Genomic DNA, 16383 nt, shown 5'->3' on the forward strand with positions numbered 1-16383 from the left:
CAGCCCAATTTATCCATTTCTGATGATGGATGGTTTCCAGTGTTTTACTATTTTGATATTGCCACGAATGTTCTTGTCCATGTGTTTTGATGTCTATGCTCAAAACTTTCTCTAGAGAATATACTTAGACTAGAATCACATAGTGGGATAAAGGGTCAGATGTTTTCAAATTTACCAGGTAATGCCACATTTTCCAAAGTAGTTGTATCAATTAACACTTTTACCTACAGCATATGAGTTCCTAGTCAACACGCAATATTTTCAAACTTTGAAACTTTTGTCCATCTGGCACCTGTAGAATATTATCTCATTGTGGTTTTAATTTGCATTTCTCCAATTACTAATGTAATTAAACATATTTCCATATGTTTATTGATCATTTACATTTCCTTCATTGTGAAATACTTGTTCAGGTTCCCTTTCTATATCTTGATACTAACACTGACCCTGTGTTAATTTTATCATCTCCCAATTTGTGGATCACAAAAAACTGTATTTTATGTACTTTAAAAACTTTTATGTACTTTTAAAAAGGTCAAGTGTGGTGGCTTATGCCTAAAATCTCAGCACTTTGGGAGGCCGAGGCGGGAGAATTGCTTGAGTCCAGAAGTTCAAGATGAGCCTGAGCAACATAGTGCAGCCACATCTCTACAAAAAAGTCTAAAAATCAGCCAGTCTTGGTGGCTTGTGCCTGCAGTCCTAGGTATTTGAGAGGCTCAGGTGGGAGGACTGCTTGAGCCCAGGAGGTGGAGGCTGCAGTGGGCAGTGATCACATCACTGCACTCCAGCCTGGGCAACAGGAAACCCTGTCTTAAAAAAACAAATGAACAGAAACTCCCTACCCATGCAAAATCCCTTAAATTCTCAATTTTAATGTAGTTAAAATGATCAATCTTTCTCTTTTTAGCTTGCTTTTTTTAAAAAAAAAATTAAAATATACATAACACAAAATTTACCATTTTAACCATTTGTAAGTGTATAGTTCAGTGGCATTACCTACATTCACATTATTGTGCAACCATTACCATTACCCAACTCCAGAACTGCTTATGCTTTTTCTTAATGTCTTGTTTAATAAATTCTTTGGACCATCAAGACCATAAAGACTGTCTATATATATTTGTTTTAAATTCTTAAAATTTTGGCTTTCATATACAAGTTCTTAAATCATCTGGAATTGATTTTTTATATAGTAGGAGGTAGGGAATACATTTTTCCCTCCCTATAGACAGCCAGTTGTCCCAGCACCATTTACAATTGTCTATTTTTTGTTCCATTGATTTGTACAGTGGATCTGTCATACACCAAGTTTCCTCATAGGTGTGGGAACATGTTTGGGTTTTCTATTCTGTTCCATTGATTGATGACTTTATTCTTGTACCAATACCATAATGTCTTAAATACTAGTGAATTAAGATTGGCCTTCCATCTATCTGAAAGGCTATTCTCCTAAAGATAGACATAACTAAATCCCAAGTTTTCTTCTGGTCTGTTTCATGGCCACATTCTTAGCCAGCCTTTCCTGGTTATCCTTTCTAAAATTTCAATATCTCCTTACAAAACTTTACATTTTTCTTTTCTGATTAATTTTTTTTTGTTTAGTAGTTGTTATCTAACATAATGATTTATGCCTTTAACTTGTTTATTGTCTCTCTTTCCCATTAGAAGTTTTATGAGAGCAGGATTTTTTGGCTCTCTCATCATTCTTATATCCCCAGCATAGAAAATGTTTCCTGGCACTTAGTAAGTGTTTAATTACTATTTCTGGAACACATCAAATAATGTTGATATATGGAAGGGTAGTGGTTCTTCACCGTGCTACCCTTAAGAATATGCTTCCTCTCAGTTATCCTGCTCCTTGATTTTGACCAAAAAAAGCAATCTAAAGCAAATGGAGAAATAATGAAGTGCTTTCTTTAGGTTGGTTCCTAGCCAACTCCCAGATGTAGGCAGTGAAATGGGGAGGGTGGAGGGCCACAGGTTGGCTAACTCTGCTTTAGCCTTTATGGGTCAGCTATCTTGCTGGAAATACCTCCTGTTCTCTGCTTTTCATGGCAAACACAGCTGGTAGGACCTAGAGTTTATAGCATGCTTACTTAGTAAAGAAGCTTACCACGCCTTTGGTTTTTAGGGCGACACACCCCGCACAGAGGAGGAATGAACACTCACTTAGATTTACCAAGCATGGCAACTAAATTATCAGCTGTAAGTGTGACACTTTTTGGGATAGAAGTTCTGGAGCTGTGGAGGAGTTATCTCAGGTTGAATGCCACGTGGGGCAGTCTGTCTGTAGCTGGGTAATGCCCAGGGCAGGCACTGAATTGAGCAGTGATGATTCATGGAAATTCTGCCAGAGAAGGTACTCTGTGCTTTATTACAGGCTAAACTAGGAAGCCAACTCATTCTGGAAGGAATGTGTATAAAGTTTTCAGATGAGGACTTGAAGTTTTATAAGTTGGAGTCACATTTGATTCAAACCATCTGTTTAATGGGAAGCTGAACCCAGCATTTTTTTTCATACGTCTCTCACAGTATTCAATAATTCAGTGTTGGTCGGGCACGGTGGCTCACGCCTATGATCCCAGCACTTTGGGAGGCCGAGGCAGGCGGATCACCTGAGGTCAGGAGTTTGAGACCAGCCTGGCCAACGTGGTGAAACCTCATCTCTACTAAAAATGCAAAAAATAGCTGGGCATGGTGGCAGGCTCCTGTAATCCCAGCTACTCGGGAGGCTGAGGTAGGAGAATTGCTTGAACCCAGGAGACGGAGGTTGCAGTAAGCCGAGATCGCACTACTGCACTGCAGCCTGGGCGACAGAGCAAGACTTCGTCTCAAAAAACAAAACAAAACAAAAGAAAAAAAAAAAAAACAATTCAGTGTCATAAGTATTTGTTGAGGGCCCATGGAGTGCCAGGCACTGGGGTCACAGAAATGAATGAAACAGTCGTCCCTGTTTTTGAGATGCTATGATTCAGTGGAAGTAAACCTTATGTGTTTATGTATGTTTTCCTCCCCATGATTGTGAGGTCAATGTCTGTAATTTACAAGAATCTCAGTTGCCAGGGTTGAGCATTGTGTCAATCCATTTTTTTTTAGATGAAGTGAATACATGAAAGAGCTCACAGTGATTTACTGAACATGGCTGCTGAAATGTATAACATTACTGTGCATTATTGCTACTGTGATATGCAGATTTATATTGCAATTGCCTCTGGATTCAGAAAAACACACTTCACAGTGAGGTAGCGACCAAAACTGTGGCATTTAGAAACAACAAAAATGCTGGAATAGCTGACAAACACAGGCTATTTTGTTCCCAGGGGCTTAAAATCGGTTTTTAATATGATGAAAAGGTAGCTATTATGTGACATAGGAAGATATTGGTATGTTAAGCATGAACATTATTTTCAGTTTTCTCTGAGTTGGTCATAAAATGACACTGGCAACTTCATCTTTTAATTGGGCAGATATTGTAGCAAGTACTTTGGGGATCACAAAGATGAACAAAAGGGCTCATCCAAAGAAAGCTTAAAACCTAGTGGTGCTGGAATTCTTGACCAGTCACATATGGTGATCTTGAATCTCTTGAAATAGTATAGATGCGTGTGTAGGTGCATTTTTCTGAGAACTTTCATCACATTGTCCAGTGGTTCATGGACATAATTACATCCCTCTACTACAGAAGTTCTTAATCTGCCAAAAGATAAAGAACTTCTGTAGTAGAGGGCTATAATTATTTAAAGAACTACACCATATGGGAATCATAAAGAGCCTCAGGGGTTTAAATGAGGAGCAAAACAGGTGGCAACACTGAGTAGTTTCATTATAAAATCCTTGACAATTTTGCAGGAGAAAATTTATTTGCACTAGTGATAAAAACATTTTTCATATTTAACATTAGTTATTTTTTCTATGAGTTACCTGTTCTTCTTTTCCCATTTTTCTCTTTGTGTCTTAGGATTTTTTTCCTAATGAATTAACTGCTTTGTATCCTGATGGCATTAACCTTTTTGATGTTATACTTTTGGTAGACCTTTTCGCTAGTTTGATGAGTGCAAAATACTTTTGTGAATTTTTTACATGCGTAATTTTGTATTTTTATCGTCAAGTCTTTATATTTTTTTTCTTTGTAATTTATAATATTTAACTTTGTTTGAAACCCAGAGATAAGATATTCATGTAAATATTCTTATGGTCTGTGCTGCTGGTTTTTCAGGCAATTTATATGCTTTCAGGTGTCTTCTTCAGACCAGGTGAAGTATTTGTATTATGTATTTGATACAGAGAGGAAGAAATGAGGTGAAGCTCTGCTGTCATACTACTGGAATTAGTATAGTGAGATCGTTAGCACAGTGGGGCCTGGAGAGTTTCTCTGGGTTTGAACATGGCTCTGACATTATGTGTCCTTTTGACTTCATTTAACTTCTCTGTTCTTCAGTTTCCGTATCTAGAAAATAGGTTTAATATAATAACCTTTGGGAGGCCGAGGCGGGCGAATCACGAGGTCAGGAGTTCGAGACCAGCTTGCCAATATGGTGAAACCCCGTCTTTACTAAAAATACAAAAATTAGCTGGGATTACAGATCCCAGCTACTCGGGAGGCTGAGGCAGGAGAATTGCTTGAACCCGGGAGGCAGAGGTTGTAGTGAGCCGAGATCGCTCCACTGCACTCCAGGGTGGGCGACAGAACAAGAAACTGTCTCGGGTAGTGGTGGTGGGTCGGGGCGGGGGGCGGGGGGGAATAGCCTATCTTAAATGGTTGTGAGAATAAAATGAGTTGATATGTAAACCACTTAGAACAGGTCCTGGTATAAAGTCAGTGCCAGCCACAGTTTAGTCCAGGCTGGGTAGATGCTCTGAAGCTTGATATTGTTTCAATGTACTTTGCATTTCTAAAAACATGAACATTTCAAAACATTCAGTTGATCGCCTAACGACTACCTATACCGGAGCCTCATTCCAGCACATTTGTAAGCAAGGCACGCCTCCTAGAGGCCACGAGTGAAGTTAATTTCCAGTTCTCGAAAATCTTACAGACAGAACTGGTGTGGTGGCTCTGACGCGCCGCTTGTGAGTCTGCACTGCAGTAAGACATCTGGAAAGTAAGCGGCACGTCCGCGTTATCTCCAGTGCTTCCACTTCTTCCACCCTATCTTCCCTCCGAGGCTGGGTTCTTCTAATTCCTGTAGACTGCAGAGCGATTTCTGCAAATGTTCATTCTTTCATTCATTCTAGTTCATTCCACAGATAATTCAGCCGCGCGCTTACTCTGTGCGAGGCATTGCCGGGGAGCGGGGAGCGGGGAGCGAACTGAACGTGGAACCTGCCAGTAGGATCTTGCCGCCCAATCCGAAATTCAAACTATGTATTGTATGTAGCTAATGATGATCTTGTAACTTGTTTCCTCATCTGCCAAATGGGGGTAATACGACCGTATAGGACCTTAAACGTCGCTGAAAGATTAAACGAGGGGAAAAAAGAGCCCTTAATAGTGAGCTAGGTGCAAAAAGGATCCTAATGCTTTTTTTCCTCATTCCTCCCCAGATTGAAAGTGATGAGTGCCAGCTCTGCGGGTTAAAGCGCCATATTCTCCTCAATATACGGAATATTTGTTAGTGTCCCCAAACGAACTTACATTGGTTCAATTTTCGGCGTATGGGAGTTTTCGCCACTAGCATTCAGCACCCCAGTTTCAACCGTTAAAAGCTACCTACTCCACGTACGGGAAATGCATCTTAAAATTGGGAAAAAAGAAATCCCCAAAACATTGACATCCAAACATTTTAAAGCTGCCAAAGTCCATGAAACGCCTTGAGCTCCCAGACGCGCTTCACTGAGCATGCCCAGAGCCCCAGGCACAACCCCCTCCAAGCGGCCGAGGGGAGGTGGGGGAGGGCGGACCTTCCGTGCTAATCGCTTCCGCTTCCGGTTTCATATGAACTCTCCCGCCACCCGGGAGCGGTAGCTGTCAGCGTTTGTGTTTCCCCGAGTTTGAATTCTTGCAGGTAAGGGAAACTCCCGCGAATTTAGGACAGAGAGCAATCCTGTTGTTGAGGCTTGCAAGTCGACAGAAAGGAGAGACGGATCACTTTGCAGGCAGCAGGAGCAGAAGGACAGACTTGGCGGGTTGAGAGTAGTGGGTATTGGTTGATTGGTTGGGGCAGACACTCAGGTACCAGGGAGGAGTTGGGGGCAGATAGGTTTGCTAGTGGAGTGGGCAGAGGTGTTGGGGATGGAACTTTTATAAGGCGCTTGTGGATGCTCCCGAAAAGGAGTTCCGAAAGACAGTTGTTCTGTTTCCCAGAGTCATAACAGAGAAAGTGAGTAACTGGACCCAGTCCATCAAGTGAGACCCTCATTTAGCCAGAACCTACAGCACTCTCCTCTAAGTTCAGGATTGCAGACCACGTAAAACCTTATATTAACTCTTGGGATCGTAAAGATCCAGGAGCAGTGACACACGGGCCTGTAATGAGCAGGCAACATCACCTGACTTTCATGTTGCTGAAAATTAGGATCACCACCTGCGTCTGCTCTAGCGCCTCTCCCACCCCCATTACAAAATTATTATAGGTGTATTGTAGAAAATCTGGAAAAGAGAGAAGGGCATCACCCAGGAATTGCCACTGCTAACATTTTGTGCATGCCTTCAAGTCCATTTTTTTTTTCTGTTTGTGTAATTATTTTTTCGTGTTTTCTTTTTCCAACTTTATTTTCCATAATTTTATGCTTTTTATATGCTTCCTTCTAAGGTGACCAAGATGGAGTTTTCCAAAAAAAAGTGGAGGATGCCGAGATTGGCAGGTGACCAGAGGAATGCTTCCTACCCTCATTGCCTTCAGTTTTACTTGCAGCCACCTTCTGAAAACATATCTTTAATAGAATTTGAAAACTTGGCTATTGATAGAGTTAAATGTAAGTACTATTTAAATTAGAATGTATATATTCTTGAGAAACTTACTTAACCCTTTGTGAGAATAAATGAAGATAATTTATTTCCTTCATTCAGCAATCCATTCAACAAATATTTATTGAGATAATTCATTTCCTTCATTCAGCAATCCATTCAAGAAATATTTGTTGAGGGTTTGGTACTCATTCATTTATTTATTGTACAGTGCATATTATTGAGTGCCATTATGTTCTAGGTGGCAGGGATTTTGAGATGAATAAAGTTATTTTTTGTTGAAGTTGTATTCTAGTACATGGAGACAGACATCCAAAATAATAGTCATAATTCAGTATTTTAACTGCTCTAGAAGTAAATGGTGGTGCTGTTGAAACAAAGAAGTGGGAGTGACTGACTTAGTCTGATTAAATAAGCTTCTTAGAGAAGTTGAAATGTGATCTGGACCTTGAAGAATGGGTAGAAATTTTCCAGCAGAGAAGAAGTGAAGAGTTTTTCCAAGCTGACATAATGGCCTATACAAAGGCTTGGAGCATGAAAGAGAATTTCATATTTGCGGTAACAGTAACAAGTTCAGGAATTCAGGGTGGATGGAGAAGTATGGAGGGCATTTTGTGCCATGCTAATGATATGATATCGGGGTGTAAGAAGGATGTGGCCATTGTCCTGGGGGCCTACTTAATCCTCAGTGTGTTGCTAGAGAAAAGAATGGGCTAGACATGAATTGAAACAGAAACACTAGTGGTGTTTTCAGAGTTTATGTTCCAGGATATCCTTGTGGGGAAATCAGAATGAAAGGTGAGACACTGGTAATCATTCTTAGAGGAGCAGGGTAAGCACTGCTAATACAGAGAGGAGGCACTCAGTGCCTGTGTGTTGAATGGAAGAATGAAGATAAGGGAGAAAAGGGTTTTAGAAAGCTTAGCAGTGTCAGATACTTCATAGGGATTAAGACGGTGATTGAAAAGTGTCCCCTGGGTTTGGCACTTGAGGTGAAATGATAAGGGCCTGAACTATGATAGTGACAATGGCAATGATAGGAAGGGAGAGAGTTAAGGGATACTGAGGAGGTAACATGGATAGGATTTGGTGACTGGATATGAGGAGTGAGGGAGCAGGCGTGGAGTGGCTGAAGTTCCTGCTTGGATGATCTCATGCATAGAAACTCTGCTGATGGAGATGGGCATGGGAGGAAGAAGAGTAGGAATGAGGGGAGGATAATTAATTTGGATATGCATACCTGTGGGACATGGAGTTTATGTTCATGAGACAATTAGAAGTTCTTCATTCTTGACTTCAAAAATGCCTTCAGAGAATAATTCATCTGAGGAAAGATTGATAAGGTGCTTTAGGAACCTTTGAACAGTATGTAGCATCTGTTCAGGATGGTTCATTTGGCTGATTGGATGGCCCTTCTTCTTCACTGTTGTGCTCTGTCCTCGGCTTCATCAGGAAAGGAAGGGATGCTTTTTTCCTGTTGAATCTATGCCAAGTGAATGACGCCTGCTGCCTAACAGGCAGCTCACAGATGAAGGATGCAAACAAGGAGTGCCTAGTTTTTTTCCCATACTGACATACTTTTCTGTTCCTCAGCAACAGCGGCTCAGTACAGGAATGATTATTCACCATCCATCCCTCTTACCTGATTGAGAATCCCTGGTATTAGATTATGCTATGAGACATGGATATTTTCTGCACATAGATGGACATTATCATCTTATAAGCATATATAGTTTATATAATGTAGTTACAGGAAATAAACTGGCAATTACTTGTCATATTCTATAAACAAGTAATTATGGAATTGCCCTCCGTAGATTTTGTTTTGGATTTAGTTTTAAAACATTATCTTGCATTTGTACCTTTTTTCTTTTTTTTAGTGTTAAAATCGGTTGAAAATCTTGGAGTGAGCTATGTGAAAGGAACTGAACAATACCAGAGTAAGTTGGAGAGTGAGCTTCGAAAGCTCAAGTTTTCCTACAGAGTAAGTAAAAAAGGAAAAAAAAGTTCCTTCAGTTTCTATATATGTATGTGTCGAGTGTCACTTGTGGGAAAGGTATTATATTAGGCACTGGGCTTTTATAAAGACTAATGTATCATGATCTCTGCCTGGAGATATCTTCAGTCTATTAGGGGTGATTGACATGAAGTCAGATGATTATAATATGGCAGGGTTTCTCAACCTCAGGACTAACATCATTTTGGATCTAATAATTCCTTGTTGCAGGGACTCTCCTGTGCATTGTTGGATGCTCAGTAGCATCTCTGGCTTCTACCCCTACATATTTCCAGACATTGCCAAATGTATCCCGTGCAATACAGGACGATGACTGTGTTTATAGATGCATGCTCCAGGAATTCCAAAAACATATATAATTATGCAGCTCAGATTGGGGAGGTTTGGGATGGCTTTCCAGAAGAGGTAGTAGTGGAGCTGCATGTTGACAGATGTGGTTAGATTTTCATTTTGGGAAGATGACTGCCAACTGCAGATTGACAGGGTCATGTCTGTTAGGAGGGAAACCAGTTAGAAGCCTGGAAATGATGAGAGTCTGAATTAAATGAGAGAAGGGGACCGGTTGAAGAGGTATTAAGAAGGTAGGATCAAAAGGTTTTAGTGACTGATTGTAGGGGGAATGGACAGAGAAGAGTTATAAATGACACCCAGATTTCTAGTTAGGAAAATTAGTGGATGGTGGTAATATTTTGAGATGTGATATGCAGGAGGGGAAGCAAGTCTTGGAAGATGTAGCATTTAGTTCTTAACATGAATTTGAGGTGCCTGTGGAGATGTCTAGTGGACAATTGGATATGCAGGTCTGAATATACAGGAAGACATCTGGTGGGAGTATAGATTTAGCAGAAGGTTGGAATCACCAGGAGTAGGTAAGAGCACCCTAGGAAGATATTTGAGAGAGAAGAGGTGATGGTGGAAGTAAAGACATGAGGAATACCAGTATTGAAGGTAAAGTGGAATTGGAGGAGTTTGGGAAGGAGAATGGAAAGGAGCTTTCTCAGAAGTAGGAGATGAACCAGGATAGTAGTGTCATAGAAGCCAAGGAGGGCTAGAGTTTCAATAATAATGATCATGATATTAATAATGATAATAGGGAATAACAACAGCAGATATTTATATTAATAGTATGTTTACTATATACCAGACCTTGTTCTAAGTGCATTACATATATTAGCCCATGTATGTAATTCATACAGCAGTCTTATGAGGTAGGTATTATTATCATCCCTATTTTACAGATACAACCTATTTATTCACAGACTGAATAATTTGCCCAAGCTCATAAGATGGTAAATGGTGGAGCCAAGATTTGAATCTGGGTATTTTGTTTCTGTGGTGGTGCTTTTAACCACAATAGTTTCAGAAGCTTAAGATAGATCATGTAAGATGAATTGTACAGTGTCCATTGGATTTAGCAACTGGATGGGCCCTTGTGGATAGGGGCAGAGACCAGAACAATGACAGTGGTTGGAGAAGGAAGGTGGAGAGGTGGATATAGAAGATGTACTCTTTTAAAATGTGTAGCTGAAAAGAGAAAAATAGGGCGGAATATAGAGGTTGTTTTAGGGAAAGGAGAAGATATACAAGCACACATTTGTACATGTATGACAGGAGATACTTAAACATGTTTATAAGCTGAGCAGAAGATCTAGAATAGAATGGGGAAGAGGGGAGCTTGAAGATAAAACTTTGAGAGAGTATTTGATAAGTCAGGCTCTTTAAGAGGCACAAGCAAATGGGTTGCGGTGTTTTGGTGCGGGAATTAGCTTTTCATATGATTTGGCTGTGTCCTCACCCAAATCTCATCTTGAATTGTAGTTCCCATAATCCCCACGTGTTGTGGGAGGGACCCTGTGGGAGGTAATTGAATCATGGGGGCAGTTACCCCCATGCTGCTGTTCTAGATAGTGAGTTCTCACAAGATCTGATGGTTTTATAAGGGACTTTTCCCCATTTTGCTCAGCACTTCTCCTTACTGCCACCATGTGAAGAAGGACGTGTTTGCTTCCCCCTCTGCCACGATTGTAAGTTTCCTGAGGTCTCCCCAGCCCTGGGGAACTGTGAGTCAGTTAAACCTCTTTCCTTTTATGGGTTTACCCAGTCTTGAGTATGTCTTTATTAGCAGCATGAGAAGGGACTAATATAGCTTTACATGCCAGGAAGAGGAGATGCTTTGTAGAGATAGATGGAAGGCAACACACATGTGTATGTGGAAGCTTGGAACTGAAGGAGTCTGCCTGGTAGTCTTTATTTTCTGTAAAGTAGGTGAAGTCATCTGTTCAGAGAGAATGGAAAGGTGCTGTAGTAGGGGTCTTGGGATAACTGGTGAAGACTGAAGATTTTCTGAGAGGTGAGGAAGGAGATGATTTTTTGTCAAATCTCAATACTGCTGCTTACTCTGGACAAACTTTGTGACCCTGAACAAGTTACATAACTTCTTTGTGCCTCAGTTTCCTTATCTGTAAAATAAGATTATAGTAGTGCCTACCTTGTAGGGTTTTTTTTTTTTTTTTTTTTTTTAAAGGATTAAATGGGTTCATGCCTTAAAAATGTTTAGGGCACTTTTATGCCTGGTACCTAGTAAGTGCTCAAGACATGTTTGCGCTTATTATTTTGGATCTGACTATAGGCAAGGATCTAGTTGAGATTATAGGCCATGAAATTATATTTTCCAAATTCCCATAGTTGTGTTTTTTCTCCAGAGGTTCTTAGCATTTTGAGAATAGGACTGCAGAGTGTAGTTGTAGATTAAGAATCTAAGTTTTGCCAAATGGCTGAAATTAAAGAAGCTGAGGTTGGTGTAAGAAGTTGTTGAAGTGGTGAGCACCCTGGATATAGGCTGGATAAGAAGAAAATTAAAAGAGAGGGGTTGGTGGGAAGAAAATAGTGGGGTCCAAACTCAAGAGGTTTTGTTGAGATTAGTTTGCTTCTCGGTTTCATCTGATTGATAGCTTAAGGTAAATGATAATTGCCCTGAAAAGCATATTAAGAAATGTTTTGACAATGAGAACACATGGCCACAGGGAGGGGAACACCCCACACCAGGGCCTGTCAGGGGGTTTGGGGCAAAGGAAGAGAGAGCATTAGGACAAATACCTAACGCATGCGGGGCTTAAAACCTAGATGATGGGTTGATAGGTGCAGCGAACCACCATGGCACGTGTATACCTATTGTAACAAACCTGCACGTTCTGCATGTGTATCCCAGAACTTAAAGTAAAAAGAAAAAAAAACAGAAGAAATGTTTTGGGACTGGGTGTGGTGGCTCATGGCTGTAATTCTACTGCTTTGAGAGAGTAGAGTAGGAGGATTGCTTGAGACCAGGAGTTCGTAACCATCCTGGGCAACCTATTGAGACTCCATCTACACAAAAGATAAAAAATTAGCGGAGCATGGTGGGTGTCGCTTGTAGTCCCAGCTCTTTGGGAGGTTGAGGCTGGAGGATCACTTGAACCCAGGAGTTGGAAGTTACAGTGAGCTGTGATTGACCACTACCCTCCAGTCTGGGTGATAGAGCGAGACCCCATCTCTAAAAAAAGAAATGTTTTTGAAACTTACTTTACCATTGGCTCAGGCTAGCTCAGTATTTCTTTATACCTCTTACCATTCTAATGCATTTATTTTATTCATGTGTCATTATTTTTAAGGAAAACTTAGAAGATGAATATGAACCGCGAAGAAGAGATCATATTTCTCATTTTATTTTGCGGCTTGCTTATTGCCAGTCGTGAGTATATGTTTATATTCTCACAGTCAAATCTGGTGTCATGGGTTATAAATTGGTGTGTGGTAAGTTGATGTGTTGTACTGAACATAGGAAAACCCAGAATAACATCAGGAACCAGTTGATCATGGGGTTGAACACTGTTATAGTAAATAGTTTGGAGCGAATTGTTTACTTAAAAATACTGAAAAAAATTCTATCACAAAATTTTGCCTGATGAAACACTTTTTAAGTTTATAAGAGAGACTCTTCATTTGGGATTTTAAATTGGAAAGGATTTTATTGGGAGGAAGGACTTTTGATACTTTTCCTGCAAAAAAAGAATAATATTTATAAGAAACAATTAATGAAACCCACACTTGAATTTGATACAGGTTTTTGGAATTTGAGCTCTATGGGCCAGTTACATCTAAGATTTTTGTTTGGTAGTTGGTTTTTTTAAGTTAATAGTGCCACCCAGAGGTAGTAAAGTTAGTTGCTTTTTTTAAAACTGTTTTTCCCCACATATTAATTTTGGTCACATAATTTAGTTATGGCTGTCTTTTTTTTAATTAATAGGATTATCAAGTGAGACTCTTGAATTGCTTACTATCCCAAGATAATAATTGGTAAATTACTTACCAGTTTTGGTTCTAGAGTTTTTCTTCTGTAAAAAAGCATATGTAGTTTATGAAATTTATATAATAAATACATTGCTGACAATCTGTGAAAATCTCCTAAAAATGTGAAATCATATTTTGCATCCAGTAGGGTAATTATTTTATTATATAACAGTAACGCCCGTTAGTATCTGCCTTATAAATGAACATTTTATTGCTTTTAAATATTGTGGTATACATGTGCATATTAAATTTTGTGAAATTATAAATTGTAAAGCCATAAGCAAAGTTTCCTTTGCAAAGTTAATCTGATCAAAGTTGCCTTAAAAACTTTGGTGTCTTTTATTTGGCATTTATAAAGACACCTCAAGCCAAAGGAGTGCCCCATTTCCCCATTTTCTTTTCTTTTTTTTCTCTTTTCTCTCTCTCTTTTTTTTTTGAGCTAGGGTCTCATGCCATTGCCTAGGCTGGAGTACAGTGGTGCCATCTCGGCTCACTGCAGCCTCAACCTCTGTGGGCTCAGGTGATCCTTCCGCCTCAGCCTCCTGAGAAGCTGGGACTATAGGCACATGCCACCATGCCTGGCTAATTTTTTTGTAGATATGGGGTTTTACCAAGTTGCTCAGGCTGGTCTCAAACTTCTGGGCTCAGGTGATCTGCCTGCCTTGACCTCTGAAAGTACTGGGATTACAGGCATGAGCCACCATACCAGCCCCTATTTTCTAACATAAAATGAATATTTTGAAGTTACATTAAATGCATGAAGTATTTTATGTTATTTAAAAATAATGCAGCTGGGCTCGAAGCATTCTGTATTTAATCCTTTTAATTTTTAACACCCGCTATACCTTGTACCCAACACATCCCTAGAAGATTGTGATATGTGGTATTGATATTCTCCTTACCATGATAGAGGACTTGCATGTTTTTAACTGCTGTCCATTGGCATCTTGCTTATGTCTGAATATTGTTTTATAAACATTTCTTAGATTTAATAATCACTGGATTTTTAGTTTGTACTCATGCTTTCTGTCTTCATTTCAGTGAAGAACTTAGACGCTGGTTCATTCAACAAGAAATGGATCTCCTTCGATTTAGATTCAGCATTTTACCCAAGGATAAAATTCAGGATTTCTTAAAGGATAGCCAATTGCAGTTTGAGGCTGTAAGTATATTTTTGTAGTTATTTCTAATTGTTCTCACCGTTCATTTTTCCCTTCTGTCTTAAGTGCTGGTACTAATGTGTGGTGTATTCTCTTTACATTCTCCAAGCACCTGTCTGAAACAGTAGCTAATAGCTTTGGATAACAATATGTCTTTCCTTCTCTATGACTAGAAGAAAAGGGGCTCCTTAATAACATAGTCTCACATTTAGTTCCTCTGTTAAATATGTGCTTTATTAAAGCACAAGAAGGTTTAGTTTATAAAGGTTCACCTTTAACCAAAATTTTGTTGGCCAAAAAATTTCAAAATTAATAATGTGTTAAACTAGACAAGTGATGGTTACTTATTTATAGTTGTGAAATTTAGAGGAGGTAATACTTTATATAAAAGTCAGTTGTCAGGCGGGGCATGGTACCTCACACCTGTAATCCCAGCACTTTGGGAGTCTGCGGTGGGCAGATCACTTGAAGTCAGAAGTTTGAGACCATCCTGGCCAACATGGTGAAACCCCCACTCTACAAAAAATACAAAAGTTAGCCAGGTATGGTGCTGCGTGCCCGTAATCCCAGCTAGTCAGGAGGCTAAGGCATGAAAATTGCTTGAACCCGGGAGGTGGAGGTTGTGATGGGCTGAGATCATGCCACTGCACTCCAGTCTGGGCAACAGAGCAAGACTCCATCTCAAAAAAAAAAAAAAAAACAACAAAAACCCAAAAAACAAAAAGTCAGTTGTGAGTAAAATCTGTCTGAATAGTTTTGCAGATAAATCTGAATGATTTACGTATTGTAATTATATAAAAAAGAAGAGATCTTTTAACAGGGATAAGTATTGGAAATAGAATTTATATCTTTTTTTTTTTTTGAGATGGAGCCTCACTCTGTCATCCAGGTGGGAATGCAGTGGTGTGATCTCGGCTCACTGCAACCTCCACCTCCTGGGTTCAAGCGATTCTCCTGCCTCAGCCTCCTGAGTTGCTGGGACTACAGGTGTGTGCCACCATGTCCGGCTAATTTTTGTATTTTTAGAGACATGGTTTCACCATGTTGGCCAGGCTGGTCTCAAACCCCTGACCTCGGGTGATATGCCCGCCTCAGCCTCCCAAAGTGCTGGGATTACAGGTGTGAGCCTCTGTACCTGGCCTAGAATTTATGTCTTTTAGGTAGATATATGCCATAATGGGAATGTAGAAAAATTCTGTTTTGGAAGTTTTAGAGCAGTCAGATGGTAGTAGGACTGGCTGAGACTCTGTTTTGTTGTTGGAATGCATGGCTTGAAGCCAAATAAAGTAAAAAAGTAGAAGTTGCAATAGGTGAAAGACATTGTTCTGTCTGACAAGTAGAAGACATATCCACTGTATCAAGGAACACTATGGAGTATATGAGTTAGGGAAAAGAGACTGTGAAGGGAAGTGAACAAACATTCTGTAGACGTTTAGTATTGAATATATGCTAGGGAGGCAGTTTCTATAGTTTCTTTCATTTGCTTCATGAGGTTTCTAAGTCACATCTACCTTTGCATAGACAGATGTCATGCATGGTACCATCTGAACCAAAACCATTGCATCTTCCATTTTGTTTTTAACTTTTATCCTTGGTGAAGTCCATTATTGCAATTATCAATTACAGTTAATTTATCAGTTCATATTAGAAATAGTTTATTTTTTGCTTTTGTTGAAATTACTGATTTTTAGTAGTTTATAGAGACAAGTGTCCTTGAGAAGGTCTATTATTTATTCTAGAGCAGCTATCTCCAACCTTTTTGGCACCAGGGACTGGTTTTGTGGAAGACAATTTTTCCACAGACTGAGATAGCAGGGCGGGGAGGGATGTGGATAGTTTTGGGATGAACTGTTCCACCTCAGATCATCAGGCATTAGATTCTCATACGGAATGCACATCTTAGATCCCTCACATGTGCAGTTCATAGTAGGGTTCGCACTCCTATAAGAATCTAATGTCTCCACTAATCTGAC

The 16383-nt window shown here is 39.7% G+C and overlaps 1 protein-coding gene across 3 annotated transcripts in view; it reads left to right on the forward strand.

The window, feature by feature from the left end:
• PRIM2 (DNA primase subunit 2) overlaps positions 1-16383 on the forward strand; it is a 388757-nt gene that overhangs the window by 73132 nt on the left and 299242 nt on the right. The window contains exons 1-5 of one of the 3 annotated variants that reach the window (XM_025382481.1): positions 3127-3242; positions 6753-6915; positions 8788-8891; positions 12572-12651; positions 14292-14736. In XM_025382481.1, coding sequence (XP_025238266.1) covers positions 6762-6915; positions 8788-8891; positions 12572-12651; positions 14292-14430 — 477 coding nt within the window. In that variant the 5' untranslated portion in view covers positions 3127-3242; positions 6753-6761 and the 3' untranslated portion in view covers positions 14431-14736. Of the gene's footprint in view, positions 1-3126; positions 3243-5922; positions 6006-6752; positions 6916-8787; positions 8892-12571; positions 12652-14291; positions 14737-16383 lie in introns of those variants that run through there. The other 2 variants (XM_025382479.1, XM_025382480.1) reach the window with 2 other exon arrangements.

Source organism: Theropithecus gelada, chromosome 4 (assembly GCF_003255815.1).
Source record: "Theropithecus gelada isolate Dixy chromosome 4, Tgel_1.0, whole genome shotgun sequence".
NCBI classification, from domain to species: Eukaryota; Metazoa; Chordata; class Mammalia; order Primates; family Cercopithecidae; genus Theropithecus; species Theropithecus gelada.